Source organism: Dendrobium catenatum, unplaced genomic scaffold (assembly GCF_001605985.2).
Source record: "Dendrobium catenatum unplaced genomic scaffold, ASM160598v2 fragScaff_scaffold_1483, whole genome shotgun sequence".
Lineage (NCBI taxonomy): Eukaryota > Viridiplantae > Streptophyta > Magnoliopsida > Asparagales > Orchidaceae > Dendrobium > Dendrobium catenatum.
In genome coordinates, this window is record NW_021319945.1 from 1,836,059 (window position 1) to 1,854,600 (window position 18,542).

The 18,542-nt window shown below is 37.1% G+C and overlaps 1 protein-coding gene across 1 annotated transcript in view; it reads right to left on the minus strand.

Moving 5' to 3' along the window:
- The window catches only part of LOC110115466 (probable protein phosphatase 2C 12), a 32,350-nt gene that overhangs the window by 9,305 nt on the left and 4,503 nt on the right, over positions 1–18,542 (minus strand). The window contains exons 5-7 of the mRNA XM_020848710.2: positions 17,474–17,581; positions 10,904–11,029; positions 10,574–10,812 (exon numbers count right to left, since the gene is read on the minus strand). Coding sequence (XP_020704369.1) covers positions 10,574–10,812; positions 10,904–11,029; positions 17,474–17,581 — 473 coding nt within the window. The remainder of the gene's footprint in view (positions 1–10,573; positions 10,813–10,903; positions 11,030–17,473; positions 17,582–18,542) is intronic.

An 18,542-nucleotide genomic window follows, 5' to 3' on the forward strand; every position in this document is an offset into this window, starting at 1 on the left:
TTATCACCAATTATCATAGAACCACTTTTGACCTTCATGCGTGATTGGTTGATAGAGTTTACACCACTGAATGATGTCTCATAATTTAGCGGTTCCCGTGCAGCTTCTGGTATATCATTAGTATTTGCACAGCATGATGTTGCTCCCGTGTCAACAATAGCTCGGATGTTGAATCCGGGAACATCAGGTATCTCGAAATGGATAATGATGTTGTAAAGGCGGTTTAGTACCTTCTTGGATGGTTTTTCAGCACTTTCTTTAGCAGTTTCAGTCATAATTTTTGCTTCTTGAACGGTTGTTTCTTCTTCATTATCTTCTTCAAGTTTTTTGCTGAGAATTCTTGCATCGTGTAGTTGCATCTCTTGTCGTGACTGCTCCAATTGTTCTGATAGGAGTTTATCGAGTTGTTCCTTTAATCGTCGGTTTTCTTCTACGAGATGATCTGAGTATTTAATTAGTTCATGGATCAACTTTTCCCTTGATTGATATGGTTGGAGTATTAGATCTTTGGGGATGGTGATGGAGAAGTAGAATAAGGCACACATCGGACATGCCGTTATTTTACATAGAGGACAATGCATCCTCATTTTGCTATTTGAATTTATTGCGCAATAAGTGCATTTAGCAAAAGATCCTTGAATAGGTTTGTTGAATTCCCACTCATGAGTGCATGTATCTTGCTCAGGTTTCAGGGTCACTTTGCGCCTCCATCCCAGATCTTCCTTCATCATGAATAAAAATTCATCTGGAGTATTTTGGAGCGCATTTCGAATGTGTACCAATGTATTAGCACCTTCGCCTTCTGAAATACTGCAGATAGCATCAGATGGTTCTTCATTAAGATCTACTGATAGTATATCGTAATCGTCTGGAAGATCCAGATTACTAATTATGGCTGCCCTGGTCATATTTTCTTGCTTGCTCTTGCATTCTCGAGTAAAATGTCCTTATTCTCCGCAGATATAACATCGACATTTGGTACTTCTTAGCTTGTTTTTATTTTTGATGACTCTAACGTGAGAATCATGAGGCTTTCCTTTATAATTCTTGGACTTGCGCAGCCCATACTTCTTTTGATGGTTGTAGTAACCGGGTACAGGGATCTTCTTGCAGATAGAAAGATCTTTGATTCCGCGTTGAATGGCAGCCTTCTTGCAAAGATCTGCTAAATATTGGTATGTGAATTTGATGCGTGGTAATACCCCAATGGTATTCCCCGGATGGCGTTCTTTAAAAGCCTTTTCTACTTCTTCTCCGAGCAGTGGTGGCATCTTTTTGAAGAATTTTTCAGATATTTCGAAGCTAATATACATTCTTCCTGACTTTGCGGCGAGGACTTTATAATCATTCATGTATTCAAACATATTTTTGATTTGATCACAGGACAATCGTTCCAGATCTAGGTATGCTCGGTTTTGTTCTTCAATTGATCCTTGGTACGGATCTTCAAGAGTAATGATTTGTCGGATTTGGGAGAGCACATTCTGAGGATCATCAGCAATGTTGATTAAGTGCTCATATTCTGGTTCAAATGTCATACGCCATTGTATCCAAGTCTTCTTTTCAATTTCCCCAAGCAAGTTTTCAATGAATAATACTTTAGAGCGGTTATCTGGGAATTGTTTTTCACTAAGAAGGTTTAATGTGATGGATTCCCATCGGGAAATCACATCATCATATAAGGAGAAATCATCTGGTAAGATAAGCAGGACTCCTTGATTATTATGGGCTGATGGCAAAGTCCACATATTAGATTGGAAGGTCTTTCGAAAATTTGAAGATTTTGGTTTATAGTATTGGAATGGGTAAGAGGAGGATGCATCTGGTTTTGCAGCTAAAGAGGTTGCAGGGGGGTAATTTACGGGTCCCATAACAGGTTCATTTGGGGGAAGGTAATTGGATGATACAGATGCATAGAGGTTTTCCGCTTTTGTGGCCATCTTTTTGAGTTGCGGATAGTCAAGTTCCTCTAAGTGATTCTGGAGGGTGAAGCATGTTTGGGCTGGTGAAAGTTGTGGAGTTATTGGAGGAGTTGACGGGGGTGGTAAGGGCTCATCGTCCCAACCCGTGGGTTGGATTGATATGTCTGGTAGCAATGTATAGGCGGGAGGAGTATAATAGACGAGATAATCATATTTGCCTGAGAGTTGGCCAAGCGTGCCAACATGAGGGTGGTGGTTACGATATTGAGTCAAGATATAAGATTCCGCCGAGTCAGGTTTAGTATCAACCCTAATAGCGACCGGTTCAGCCACCGGTTCATCTGTAGCATCAGCAGCAGTCTCAGTAGCGACCGGTTCAGCCACCGATTCATCCGCAGCATCAGCAGCAGTCTCAGTAGCGACCGGTTCAGCCACCGGTTCATCCGCAGCATCAGCAGCAGTCTCAGTAGCGACCGGTTCAGCCACCGGTTCATCCGCAGCAGTCTCAGTAGCGACCTGTTCAGCCACCGGTTCATCCTCAGCATTAGCAGCATTCCCACCACCTTCTGCTTCAGGGAACAGGGGTTCACTGAGGTAGTTGTAGAGGTATAGGAGATCCAAGAACGGGTCATCGTCAGGATCAGAAGGATCCCAGTGTGGTTCCATGTCATCATCTGATATGTGTTCATCGCTATCTAAATACAGAGCAAATTCTGTAGATTCATCGGGTGCAGGGATCTCAGGAGGTAATGGTTGTGGATTGTAACTTGAAAAGGATAAGCAGAGAGATCCATCCAAACGTTGATGGGTATGCAAAGCGGTAGGTACGAGGAGTGCCAGGGTTGTTGAGGATGGTCTGAGATTCCACGATCTGCCCTGCAATTCAGTGATTGTATGTCTTCGGCCCGATATCGCAGAAATACCATGAGATGCTAAATAATTAGCAACGCCGGTAATATTATATCGAAAGCCAGTTTGGCTAGTGTTAGTAAGTCGAGCAACAAGAGCTCGTGTAATAAGCAAGTTGGATTCACCTCCTTGTCATTCATCATAACCATGAGTCATAATAACAAGTTCGATATGGTTGAGGAAGTCATGGATACAGAGCATAAGATTTGGGGCAATATAGACAAGTTGCATACCAGAAGAGAGATCGATTTCCATAGTTCCAATAATAGAGACATCGGATCGCCATCGTGTGTCGCGGAGCACAATTAGTGCAGTAGTACCCGCGTCTCGTCTGTGGAAAGTTTGTACACGAACCATGATAAGGCCAAGGTGAATGTGTTGCATACCTTCTTGTACAAACCGTTGGTAGGACTGTTGGCGAATGAATGGTACATTAACTTGATTTTCATCAAGTGCAAGTACTCTTTCTTCGGCGTAGTGTTGGTAAACACGATGATGTTGAGCCGTCCATCCATCTTCATATAATGTTTCTGCCGGAACAAGATTAGCTCTTCGTCGTTGGGAAAGTTGTAACTCATTTTCTGGGTCCAGTTGGCTTTCGAGCGTAGCTTCATAGTGACGCCTGCGAGGCAATCTTCTTTGAAGTGCATAGGCCATTCGAGATCGCAGCCTGTATCCTCGAATCTGATCTTCTACGGTCTCTGGGAGGATTGGGGTAGTAGTTCGTTCTGGAAGTGTTGTAGTTCTTGTAGAACTCATTTCGACTTCTTTTGTTCTTCAAGAAAAATTTTCTTTGGATCTTTGAAAACAAAGAGTTGCCCTTTGTTTTGTGGTTTCATAATTTTTCTTTCTCCGCCAAGATTTAGGGCCTGTAATTTATCTTGTAATGATGCTAATGATTGTTCAAAGGAATCTGAAGGTTCTTTGTGTCCCTTTAATTATAGAATTTGATCTTCTAGATCTTTAATTCGTTCAAGGCTTACTAGTAGTAGTTGAATAATCGTATGGTTTTGCTTTATTAGTGTTTTAAAGCAAGTTTCAGTATTAGGGCAAGATTCAACAGGATTTATGAACCCTACAGCAGGTGGTTCGATAGATTCAGTTGCTTTGAGCGCAGATTTGTAATAAGTGCTACTAACAGAAAGTCTCCAATCAGACATATAAACGTACTAGAATACTTAAGTTCCAGTAGAGCTAGGATATCCTATTCGCCTCAGTTCATGGCCTACAGTTCTCGGCACTTTTATGAACACACGGGCTACTAACTGATATTTCTAGCTTACAGCGTCTTAAATATTTCAGTCGTCGGAATGCCTAATGTTGATACCTTGTTAGGCTCTGATACCAGAGGGGATAAACGAATCAAGGAGCATGACTGGCAACTTATCCGAAAAATCAAATGCCTAGTACAACAACTACCAGACCTTGAAATACCACCTGAGGATGCATATATAGTCATAGAAACAGACGGATGTATGGAAGGATGGGGAGGCGTCTGCAAATGGAAGAAACATAAAAGGGATCCTAAATGCACAAAGAAAGTTTGTGCGTACGCCAGTGGGAAGTTTGCCACTCTCAAATCTACAATTGATGCAGAAATCCATGCCTGTCATAGAAACAGACGGATGTATGGAAGGATGGGGAGGCGTCTGCAAATGGAAGAAACATAAAAGGGATCTTAAATGCACAGAGAAAGTTTGTGCGTACGCCAGTGGGAAGTTTGCCACTCTCAAATCTACAATTGATGCAGAAATCCATGCCTGCATGGAGACACTCGAAGCCCTAAAAATCCACTATCTTGAAAGGCCCTTTAGAGTCAGCTTTTGTCTTTTGCAGCATTATATGGTTGAAAGTTATTACAGCATAATGCCCTATTTTCATCTTCTTGTGATTACAGCATTTATGAGGTCTTACAATACCATACCTTTGATTTTTCAAATCTGATTGCACCCATTCTCTAAATTCATTTACCTTGTTTCAAAGGTTACGTAACCGCATAGGTATAATACTTTTATTTGATATGGGGTAAAACTTTCTAATATTTTAGCACTGAGTATTGGGTTGTTTAAAAGTTCTCTCAAAAATTCTTTTTGTGATATGTTGATTCAAATAAATGCTTATATCAAATTAGTCAGCATTTGTTTCACAATATGACTCTTGCTCTGTAGAATAGTAGGCTGTAGACATGGAACTGTATAAAAATATTCATGCTTGTGAACAATAACTGATATTGACTTAATGCCATACTATTTATTCCATTAGTAGATTTTCGCATTAATGCACAAGATATTTAAGCTGGAGTTTCAGTTAACGTGTGTGCTCTTTGCTTGGCCAAAACAGAGCTGCATACATCCACATTCTTTCTTAAGCTAAAAGTCATCAAATCTTTCTGTTGAAGTTTATCCCAAAGGAAATCTAAATTATCATACCTTCATTTATTATTATTTGCATTTCTAATATGATGTTATATTAATATATATACATTATTTAAAAATTGTAATGTTGTGTCCATGTCATACCCATGTCTTATATTTTCAATGACAGTCGTGTCCCGTGTCCATGTCATGACGTGTATGTGTCACCGTGTTCGCGTCCGTGCATCATAACTGGCATTAAGAGTTAGAGTTAATGTCGACTGCGTGCAACAGCCTTACAAGCAATAGCATGCGTTAATACTATTGAGGACGGCAAGTAATGAAGTCAACAAGAATCGATGTAGTCGGGACACAATAATCAAGAGATTGTTATTGGGTCATAGTGGTTAGGAGATTATAGTCAGACAATAATGATCAGATGATCATAATCAAACCATGGTGATCAAAGGATCATAATCAGGAGATTGCAGTTGAAGCATTATAGTAATGGAAGGGTGAGTTGAAGTACCATAGCCGAGGGATGGTAGCTAGAGTACCATGGTCAGGTGCTAGTGCATGGAAGACATTAGTTGTGCCACAGCAATAGAATGATTGTGGTAAGGTGTGAGAGAACACAGTCAAGCGACCAAAGTAATGTGATTGTAGTTGGGAGACAATGGTTAGATGATATGAATCGGACAATGATAGTCGGGAAACCCTAGTCGGGGGACAATGATCGAATTATCATAAATTGATGATGGTTAAGCAACAATAGGCTAGTGATTATGATCAAAGGATTGTAGTCATTACAGCTATCAAAATACTATAGTTAGCGACGGTGCTCAAAAAATTGCACTTATACAACGATGGTCGAAAAATCATAGTCAAGCGAGAATGGTCGAAGGAATGTAGTTAAGTGATGATTGTTAAAGGACTGTAGTTGAGCAATGGTGAGTGTGGGGATCGCAGTTGGGCAACTGTGGAGAGGGGATCGTGATCAAGCGACAATGATCCAATGATGGATGACATCAGATGATAACGGTCCAATAATAGTGGTCAATGTGTCGTTCTAACAACAGCGGTTTCACGGTGATCCTAATGTGGTGCTCAGGTATAGCTCCAAATTTTTGTCTTTTAACTTTAATCACAAGCCAAGATTAAACCCCCTTCATGTAGAGTAAAGGCCTATATATAAAATTTTAAGGTATCATGCCCCATAAATATAATCAAATTTTGGAACACTCCATCAGATAGTCAGCATGATTTCCTTGATCATAGGCCACTCTTTCAACATTTAATCATCTTAATGAAATTGGAATTAAGCGATCTTGGGAAAACTAAATTTATTCATCAAGATACTTGACTTGATAATAAGTATGCAAAATTGAGATATTATTTGTTCCTTATTTTGAATAAAATCAGATCACTTTTACTGTCGTTAGGCTCATCTCATCAATCATTTTGGCTATAAATTTGTTGAAATTGGAGTTGAGATAATCTGGAGGTGAATTTTGAAAGCTTTCTACTTCAACTTGCATTAAGATTTGTGCCCGATACTAATTTTTCAGAGATGCCTCAATAATGATCTATAGTAACCTATAAAAATTCTCTCTAAAATAACTTTGAAGCTTACCACTTTTCAAGCATATTACAATAAATAGCCCTCCAACTTTAAGGGAGTTAATGCTCGTGCCCACATGTAGTCTCCTATTTATAAGTTTTTGTTTTATGGAGTGGGGGATGATTTAAAAATTGTATTATATTTAAATTTTGACCCTATGCTATCATAAATGACAATTAATATAAAAAACAAAACTTTGAATGTGATTTTATCCCAAAATACCAAAATAGATGAATTATGTACTAAATTTATCATAACAAATCCCCTATTTCAATTTTGTGCTTTCAAAAGTATTGACTAAATGAACTTTTAACATGACACAATGGAGACAACATATTCATTTAGCTTACCCCACGTAGTGGGATAAAGGCTTGATGTTGTTGTTGTTGAAGTATTGACTAAATTATTAAATAAAATTTCCCAAAATCCCCCCCCCCCCCCCCACAACAACCTAAGGAATATGATAATTATAAATCCTGTTTAAGTTCAGCGCTCTAACCTACCAAGCAGAAAAGGTTGGGCATTGTAGAATCTTAAAAAACTGAAGTAATGCCTAAACTTAGCAATCACAAGAGACCTCTAAAGCAAATCTAATGCACGCTAAAATGCATCCACTGATATCAAAAGTGCACCTGCCATTAAATTTTTAATCCTAAAAGTGGTTATATCCTCACTCTAAATGTTACAATGATAAGACATGGCACTCAACAAATAGTGCAATACTAGATAAATCCAGTTGATCATCTCCAATAATTTTCTATTCAAAATGTAATATCTATTTTAAAACATAACAGGTAGCAAAAAAAATAGCATTTCTCTATTTACTTAAAACACAGTAAATCAATATATAAGATGAATCCAACGCAACTTCCCTAAAAGTTTCACCCTTCAGCATAAAGTCCAACTCTCTACACGTTCATGACAACCAACGCACATCTAAAATCTATTGGGACTTTAACAACTCCTAAAATATTTGACCTGCTCATTGATTGCATGCAACAATACAATATTCCTTCTAAGGTATGAAACATGCTCAACTCCTGTCAATATCCTTGTCATCCATCATGCATGATGCATCCTTAACGTCACAATCCCACCAAGTAATGTACGCAAATTTATTTCACATATAAACATCTATGTGATCGAGCTTGTTGTGGGATAGAAAAGTACCCCTCAAACTTAAGAAAAAATCCTATAAAAGGTGGTGAGACTTGCAATGCTTTATGGCATAGAATGTTGGCCAATAAAAGAGCAACTTAATATTAAGTTAAGTGTTGTAGAGATGAGAATGCTCAGGTGGATGAGTGACTTTACTCTTAGAAACAGGATATGAAACAAGCATATATGTGAGAGGGTTGGATTAGCTCCAATGGCAGATAAGATTAGAGAAAGTTGTACCTTAGATGGTTTGGTCACATAAAATGGTGGCCTTCAAATGACCTGATTAGGAGATTAGATGTATAAGATTTGGCCTATGTTAAAGAAAGCTAGAGATATACCTAAAAAGACTAGGTTAGAAAATATTAGAAATGACCATTCTTTATTAGATTTAAATGAGAACTTGACTCTTAATAGGACACAATGAAGAAAGTGAATTCATGTAGTCGACCCCACGTAGTGAGATAAAGGCTTGATGTTGTTGTTGTTGTTGCTGTATAAACATCTATGTGATCCTTAAGTGAAAAACGATTCCTCATAATAGCATAAATGGTGTGAGCAAGCAGAACTTGAATTCCATTTATCACTACATCTATCTCTAACAATCACCAAAAGAATCATTTCGATATGTACCTAACCAATATGTAACAACACTAGCATCTGCTGGCTTAATGCTTATCCTCTATGATTGGCCTTGGTATGTTGCTCCTTATTCTTCGAAGCTCGATAATCTTTTTGATGTGCCATTTATTTTTGTAATGTATGAAGCAAGAACACTTAAAAGAGCTTTATGTGCTTGTGCCAATATGGATAAGCCTCCAACGTTACAGACATGCTGAAAAATCATGTTTGATATTTTTTATAAAATTAGAGTTAGATAAGATCTAAGAACATCCTACCGTAGTTGGGGAATGTGATGATAATGAAGTGTATTTTTGTATATTACAAACTATATTTTTTATCCATGACATTAAACGTTCTATTTAAGAGGATATTGATTTTAATAGTGATGATAATCATGATGCCGAGAATGTTGGATTAATTAGTAGTGTATCAATGCATTCAATTTTTTTATACTTCTTTAACATAATATATTCTTTTTTTTTTTTGGCATTTTGTGTAGACAATAATCACAATATAATATTGATGTTAACTAAGTCATGCCTAATGATCAATGCCTATGTCGATGCATTGTTGACAATTAAGTGCAGTGTCTAAAAAAAATTACATTTGATAAAAAATCAAAAATTAATTGTACTTAACCATTTTTTTTATCCTTAAGCGTTTATGTGATAAATATGATATTATTTCATTATTCAATATTTGTTTACTAAAAACATAAACATTAGGTATTTTGCTTACACATATTAATAATTTATAAAAACGTATCATGTCCATGATGTGTTGTGTCCACGTATTAAGATATTATTTAATGAGTACATTTTATTGTATGCAAAGCAAATTTAATCTCTAATTTTAATAAATTTAATTGGATAATCTGTTGATCAATATACAAATACTCTAACTTGAGTTATATTCCCTATACAGATGTTTCCTCAAAAACTTCCATCAAAACATTTCCACCAAATATAGTTAGAATGCACAGAGAGCTTTTCAATTAAACTTTATTTTCTTTTCTTCATTCAAAATATCGGATGTATTTGAATGCCCCATGAGTGCTTTCAAAAACCAAGGTAGATTAAAATGCCTTGAAGTTTATTCCTCCAAAGTTCAAAACTTTTGAATCATCAAAGTTCTCTATTTCATACATCAAGGCCTTTATATTCCATAGACTCTAATACTAGTTGTAGTAAAATTACTTATACGAAAGTGCATCTTAATAATAAACACAGTGAATACATAAAGTAATAAAAATGAAATCAAGCACCACAGAAGACAAAAAAAATTATGTGACTTGACTAGAACAAGCTTATACCCACTAGAGAGGAGCGAGGATATGATTTACTAAAAAATTCACACCTTGCTAAAAAAAACTCTTGCTTAAACTCAAATACACCTAATCTTACTAAAAAAGAGATGGCTCGTCATAACAAATACTAAGAATAAAAGAATTAAAATTTCCTCAAAAAGGGACCTTCCCTATGTCCATGGAATCATTGCAAATTTCCTGGCACAACCATACTACTGCTTTGTCAATATATACTCCACAATAACATAAAAGCTTTTTCTTTCATTCCTCTTTCTCTCTCCTTTTCTCTCCTTAAATTAGTCTCAAGCTTCCCACTTCCCTATTTCATGCATATCACAACTTGCATTGTCAAAATAAAATTGAATGCAAGTTTGCGTCAACATTTGATGCTGTAAGCAAAAGCATAATGTCAAGATCTTAACACACTTCACATGAAAGGAGACGGACTCATATCATGTGTTTGCTGCTGAACACATAGTAGATATTACTTCACCATACAAAGGGGAAATGGGAATATAAAACATCCTTATCTATGAATAAAATATTTAATATTACGAAAATAACGAATAGTATTTTTTGGCGCTGGCAGTGGACGGTTACACTAAATGTATGGATTGCAAAACCAACCACGAAAAAATGAAGACCTTTGATCAATTATTTCGTTATAAAATATACTGACCTCTGAGCAAGTACTGCAGAACCATCCTCAAACAATTCCTCCACTGCATACGGTTCAAAATAATTTCTAACTAAATGATGAGACGGTGACTCATAGGACTTCTTGCGGAACATATGCTTTAATCCCTTCATTCCTTGCTTCTTCGTTAGAGCAGCAGAAGGGGATATCTTCTCTGGTGGCAATAAATCAACGACAATACATGTAGTATCATCTCTGAGACCCTTTACAAGAACAGCTTCCTACAAGTGAAATATGAATATTTGGTTAGCAGATACGACAATTTTCAACTGATTAAAATATTAGAAAATAAAATTCATTATTACGAAATACTTTAACAATTTTGTTAGCAGCAACATCCGCTGGAAGTCCACGAGAACAATCAAGAGCTGATTGGAAACTCAAAGCATCCCATACACCATCACTACAGATGATAAGGCGGCCACCTGCGTTTGATAGCTGCCAAAATAGCATTGGAACAGCACAAGAACATTTTTACATCAAATCCAAATGTATAAAGTGGAAAACAAATCCGTAAAAAAAATGCAGATCAACTTTAACTGAAATAGATCCAAACAAAAAACTTCTTTTGTTAAGTATGGCCAACTATGGCGATCAAATTACAAGGAAGTATTAGAATAGTTATTAAAAAAATAGTCAAACTAGGATATACAAACTTATAACTATCAGCAACAAAAACTAAACCATCCAAACCTGTGTTCATGTCTCTCTCATCTTTGTCATCATTAGATTTATCCCAAGTTCCAATTACTTTTCATTCATCCTTCTTGATATATAATTTTTTTTTAACTTTTTGTTAGAAATTAGAGGTTTGAAAAGAAAAGCTTGATTTCTTACGTGATTTATCCTCTATTATTAAATCCATACAAGATACCTTAATATGGAAAAAAATAATTACAAAATAATTCTAATATAATCCTTCCTAAATCAACAGCTCGAATATGGAAAGAGTTATGTCATGAGTCGTGCGTCCCACGGATTGAGCACTGTAGCCGTTGGATTGGTTTGCTCTTAAAAGTCTGGATTTTGACACTTTTCATTCATCCTTCTTGAGTTTTGCATAGAGGAATAAATATATCTTGCAAAAATATTTATGAACAACTCTATCCAAAATATCTTTGATCTACCCTTTTTTTCATCCTAATCCTTGCCAATGTTCATATATACTGATTAAATTGGTGCATCTTCTATCCTTCAATTTAGATACCCAAACCATCTAATTATATTTTCACTACAACATACCTTATGATGAATAGATGCTACTCCCGTTTAAGCCTTAAAATAATCATTTCTTAATCTATCCTTTTAAGTTTTGTCAGACATTCATTTTTGCATCCTCATTTATATCACACACAGTTTGTCTAATAATAACTACTTTTATACCCAATATTATGATGCATACAAGCCTATTTATAATTTTATAAATTTTATCTTTAAGCTCCAATGTTATTTCATTATCACATACTGCTCCACATGCACTTCTCTGTTATTAGAGTTATTTTTTGCAACTATTAATAAGTTCAACTTTGAACCATGCATATCTTTCATAGGAGATTGTCACGAGTAGTGGGTCTTTATGTCTCTTTTTATTTGGGATCAATAGAGAATTTGGTCACTTTCATCATGAAACGATAAGGGATTTTATATTAATCAAAAGTCACCACTTTATGCAACCTGCTTTTCTAGAGATATATCCTAAAGTAGGCCTTTCGGTATCTTTTACTGCTGATACTGTCTAGCACGGCCTTGTTCTTTTAGTGTCCACTGCTGAAGATGGCGTTCCAAAACATAGGTGCTCCCAACAGTGATGATGTCTTCTACTGCTATAAAATGCCAAAGAAAATAACAAAAATAGAGGGTAGCTGAAATGGCATTAAGACCAATATAGTTAATATGGTCAAAATTGCAAAAGCATTGGCAAGGCCTGCCTCTTACACTACCAAATACTTTGGGTGTGAGCTTGGAGCCCAGTCAAAATTTGTTAGCAGAACACGTACATCACTTGTAAATGGTGCTCGTGACACTGCAAAATTAGCTGATATGATCAAGAATTTCATTAAGTATGTTCAATGCACGAATGTGGCAACCCCGACTCTGAAATTTTCACGCAAAGACCCAGATGATAATAACGAAGTGACCTGCTTGTGGCTACTTATCAGATGTAGATCCGAGGGACAAGCTTACAACCTTTATTCTCAAGAACCTATCCGAACAGAAGAAGGGACCAAGAACATATAAGAAAAATACAAAGAGAAATATCCTCCATGTTACAAGAATAAACACTATGAATTCCTAATAAATTTTTAACAAAAAATAATAATACTAATTTGATAATCCAATAAGTATAAGAACTCTTTGTTGACCGTGGACAGGAAACCACCCCACGATCTCAAGAATCTGCTCCTTTGTAACTCCTGTAACTTCTCACTCACACAAGATAAAACTCCTAGGCAACCATTTGAACCGCCCCATGATATTGGAACTCTCCACCGCTCGCTATCCCTCTTATTTCTCTGTTCCTCTCGCTTATGATCCCTCAACCCATAGCGACCAACTTATACGTACCTTGACCGGAAGCCCTAGTTGCGTCAACCCACTCCTGCACCTCCAGCCACTGCCTCTTTTCATCTTGAGCCCAAATCGAAGCCGAAGCCCCAGCCCTTCTTGCGGCTTCGGACTACGTGCTGGCCCAATGTCCAGCCTTCAATCCATGGGACCCTGTTCTCTGATCCACCTACCAGTGCCGAATCGTCCACAGCTCTACATCGCGTCGGCCAAACCCATATCCTAGACGCCATGTCTGATCCTTGCCCTCTCTTCCCCCACTCTTATATATATATATATATAAAGGATGAGATTTTTCATACAGGTGTTGAAGACCTGCACCGTCGACCTTAGATCCAGCTAGGAATGTTCAAATCGAAGACCCACGTTGTGATCTCTGATCCGGGCGGATGGTTTTAAATTTGAAGACCCCGGTTGTATCTTAGATCCGGCCGGGATAGATTAAAATTGAAGACCCTACGCCATCGATCTTTGATCCGGGTAGGATGGTTTAAATTCGAAGACCTCGCATCGTTGTATCTTAGATCTGGGCGGGTAGAATCAAAGACAAGTACCTCCCAACTTCCCCTCGGGGGAGGGAACGCATGGAGGCTGTCGAAATTGAAATTGATAAATGACTCTCACATAATACAAAAAAATTTCTCCTTCTAAGCAAGGGATAGTTTAAAATTGAAGACCCTACGCCATCGATCTTTGATCCGGGTAGGATGGTTTAAATTCGAAGACCTCGCATCGTTGTATCTTAGATCTGGGCGGGTAGAATCAAAGACAAGTACCTCCCAACCTCCCCTCGGGGGAGGGAACGCATGGAGGCTGTCGAAATTGAAACTGATAAATGACTCTCACTTAATACAAAAAAATTTCTCCTTCTAAGCAAATAAAAATAAAAATGGGGATCACACTCGAATCATACTCAGAATTCTATTTTGGATGGTTGGGATTGAAATCATTTAATTTAAAATGACTATAGTATTGGTGGATTTAATCTTCCACTTCCAACCATTAATATGGATTGACTTGTTGGGCTGAGCTAATTATATTATATGATTACCATGGTCATTGAAGAGCAAAATAAAATAAGATAAAAAAGAAAATTTAGAGTTCATGCTGCCAATCTTTGATCACATACCTATGATATTATAATTGAAAAGAATATCAAACTATGATTCTCAAATAATTAGTCACAACGGACTTGGTGACTTTGGCATATGGAAATTTTCAAGAAGATGTTCTTGAACAAATTTTCTTTTCCTGAAAGCACAGTCTTTCTAGTTTTTTGAATTGGCAAGCAAAATGCAACTTTTCATGCCACTCAATTTGTATAGCATATCATGAAGATCATGCTTCATTGGCGCATACTTGTTGATGATGGTAGTAATGTCAAAGAAGGCCTTGATGAAGAAGTTTGTATAGATGATGATTGGAAGGTCTTACAATTAAAGGGAAATATTACATAAACATGAATCAAATAGTAAAAATATTTTATGGATTTACGAAAAGCATTCAAGTATATCTACAACTATACATGAATCAAGGAAGCTCCAGCTTGATTTTCACCACCCTATGTTGCATATAAAGAATTTCTAGATAAGCAGATATTTCGAACCATGTTATAATTATTTGCGAGTAGGAGCAAGGGATTGATAGTGCATACAACTAGCATGTAGGTAGCACTAACAATTCATAGCAAATGATGTAACACACTCATAAGTAAGAACATGATTTCCTAGTGCCTATTGAACAAGCATTTTCTACAAGCTATGTTGAGTGACATAATAACGACCAAGGGATATCTTCTATGTGTTACAACAAAAGCCTAATTTATTTTTATGCCACCAGATCTGCAGCGCTTACGGCCTTCTGGATCGGCACAGTGGAGGAGTTCGGTCGTAAGGTTGGAGTCGGAACCTTGCTTGGGTCTTTCGCATGGAGCAGCAGAGAGCAAGAGAGGAAGAAGTCGGAGGAGAGGAAGTAGCGATCGTGTGGGGCTTCCGGTCGGAACAAGCAGAGAGCCTTCTGGATCGGGCAAGGCTTACGGCCTTCTGGATCGGCACAGTGGAGGAGTTCGGTCGTAAGGTTGGAGTCGGAACCTTGCTTGGGTCTTTCGCGTGGAGCAGCAGAGAGCAAGAGAGGAAGAAGTTGAAGGAGAGGAAGTAGCGATCGTGTGGGGCTTCCGATCGGAACAAGCAGAGAGCGAGTGCGGAAGTGGAACGAGCAGAGCCGAGAAGGGTCGCTATTTAACAACGAGAACAGGGCAGCGATCGAGAGTCGATTTCACGCAGGAAGTGCGGAGAAATGATTGTTCTGCGCCGGATTCAGCAGGATTCGCGGAGGCTTTCGTGGATCCGACGGGTATGTGCCATAGGATTTCTTCGTTGCTTTCTTCTCCCTTTCATTTCTTTGGTTATTGTTTAGAGGTCAACAAATAAACCCGCATGTTCTCTGACAGATGCGATAAATTTATAAATGTCAATGATTGAGAATGTTGCGTGAGTCAAATATTCAAGTTTCATCCTTCCATGAAAGGATTGGAGTTGACCTGACTTGAATCATAAAATGCCTTCCAAATTCCTACAATAATACAGTGACTTTAACGTCACCCGATGATGACCATGTTGACGAAAAATCTCTACCGGATGGGTTCAAAACCAATAAAAGACTGAATTCTTAAAATAAAATATATCACTTAAGAAAGTTAAAACTAAAGCACATTCACCTCCCGCAACCGTTTGTCGGAGATGATAAATTTGATATTAACCTCAGCTCACAAAAAACGAATATCATGTCAGGTGTATCACTTAGATTAATCCTCAAATAATGTCTTGCCAACAGGGACGTGACACATGCTCTATGATCGAGTGGTTTTGCCACGAAATGACATCATTACATTACGATCATGGCCAAAGCCCGTATGTTCCCTAACGGCGTCAATCCCTTGAGTAAGGAATCATAGGGTATACTCGATAGGCATATAACCCTCTGTAAGTTAAGGTAGATTCATATATATACCCTTAAACAAACACCAACCTAGGTCTACAAGGTATACTTGGACGAAGCAACTCATGATTGTCGATAAGGTACCTTCTGTCATGTTGGGTCGACCACCTCCTCTGACTAAGTAGACCAGGGAAAGTGATAGCCCAGGACAACATGTTCGCAAACTCCAAAATCCATATCCAAAATTCAAACCTTAAAACTGTTGCTATTATACGATGGATTTATAACCTTTGCGATCTATTTAAACAACTAGCCTTAATCGAAAGTTCTCTCTTGTTATCAAGAGGGGTAATTATTTATAGGGGCTTGCGCCTATAGGAAATCAGAACTCAATTCATTAAGTCCTCACAAAATAAGGATGAAATCTCTGGGCAGTGTCTTATCTAAAACCCAACCTGCCTTCTGAAAATTTACCTAGAACCTAAGCTCGTTAAAACTCTCCACCGTCATCCCAATAAAAGAAATAGACTGGTGCGGAGAGGCCGAGGTGCACATAATTTTCGGAGCCCGCACTCTTAACACTTTATTTGAATAACTCTAATCCTAGCAATAAAATATTTGCATAAAGGCAGACAAATAACGCAATAAGTACAATAAAAGAGAATATCCTTCATAATGAGGATATATCATAAGAATAAATACTATGAATTCATAATAAATATTTTATATATGTGATAATATTAATATGATAACCTCATAATTTTAATAACTCTAACATCCATTTCAACCAAATAGCCCTAACTATTACAGTTATATCCACGTCCATATCCTCACTCTTCACAACATATGAAAGCTTATGCACTTCTCCAATGTGATTGGATTCTCCCCTATCCACATAATTTCTTTCAAAAAAGAAATATCATTTCTTCTTTTAATTATTATATCCCCTTATTCTTATCTTCCCATTTAAACTATTCAAATTCCTAGAGCAAATATAATTTTAAATTTAAACCTAATCAATCATTGCCAATTTTTTATCATAATTTAGATAAGTTGTTGCAGATCACTTACAAGTAGAGATGCTTTACTCCTAGTCAGCCCTTGCTTATTTTTCACAAAACTTGACCTATGTTGTAGCGCGTGACTTATGATTGATATCCTAGGGAAAACATCACTTTTGTAGAATAGTTTAGCAATAGAAAAATTCAATATTGACTTATTTTATGAATTTTGGCATAAATTTTATGATAAATTATCAACCTAATATTAGCCCTCAACCTTCATTATTAAACATAATGAATTCTTTGAATACTATTAAATCATTTTATATAATAAACAATGCAATGCAAAAGCTATAGTTATTTCACATGAAATACATACCTTCACCTGCTTCACGTGAGGAATAGGAACAATGAATTCGCCAACATCCATATCTCCAATTGATCTTGAGAGACATAAGCCACCAGGCCAACACCTGAGAGGCCCTATCTGGAAACAGATTTCATCAGATCAAGAAGCAATAATTTATCGAAGTTAAAAGTAAAACAGGGAGTCCTTTAAAAAAAAAAAAGATGCAAAAGTCGTTTCCAAATGATTATGTAACATCGCTCCCAACCCACTATAGCAGTCATTACTGCAATCAAACAGCGACAACATTTGTCAGCGCCATTAAAAATTAGGAATCAGATATTAGCCACCCCACCAAATCCACTGCCGTTACAATAAAAAAGAAAGAGAGACTCTGAGTTTTACTGGCAGAGAAGTAGGTGCAGGTCCAAAAGAAAATATTAAAAAAGGAAAAAGATAGTTATTAGGTTCAATCTTAATGGTCACAAATAAAACTACCTTCTACCCATGAACCTCAAAAATAAAATTGAAAGTTGGTCAGGTAAGGTTAAGAAAAGAGATGGAGATGCAATTTGAATGAATCACATGGTTCAAGCTCTTAAAGGAGTACACTCGAATCATCTATTTTCCATTTTCATGCATGCTAATGTACATTAAATTTAGTTGATTACTAAATCAGCCATCCCTTGTGGTTTCATGAAGAAAAGCTACGTCAGACTGCCACCAGCATGGTAAAATAATTTCAAAGATCAACACTGCCATCCTAAACTTATATCCAATTAAAATAGTTTGAGTTGATTTGGAGTAAATGTAGCAAGTTTTTACGATCATTTTTCTTGGAGAAACAAAGTAAATTATAATGGGCCTTAATGGATTGGCCACTTAAGCCAATCATAAATCTTAGGCTTGAACATGTCCATGATAGATTTTAGAGGGCTTAGTAAAATAGGCTTATATCAATTTTGATAGCCCCTTTCAAACCCACAACCACCCCTACCGCCCCAGATCGTGCTTAGTACTTGAATTTTTTCAGTTTTTTTGCTACATAAACAAGATAGCAGTATCGTGCTCCCTGTTTTCTTCAACAAATTACTTGACTAAC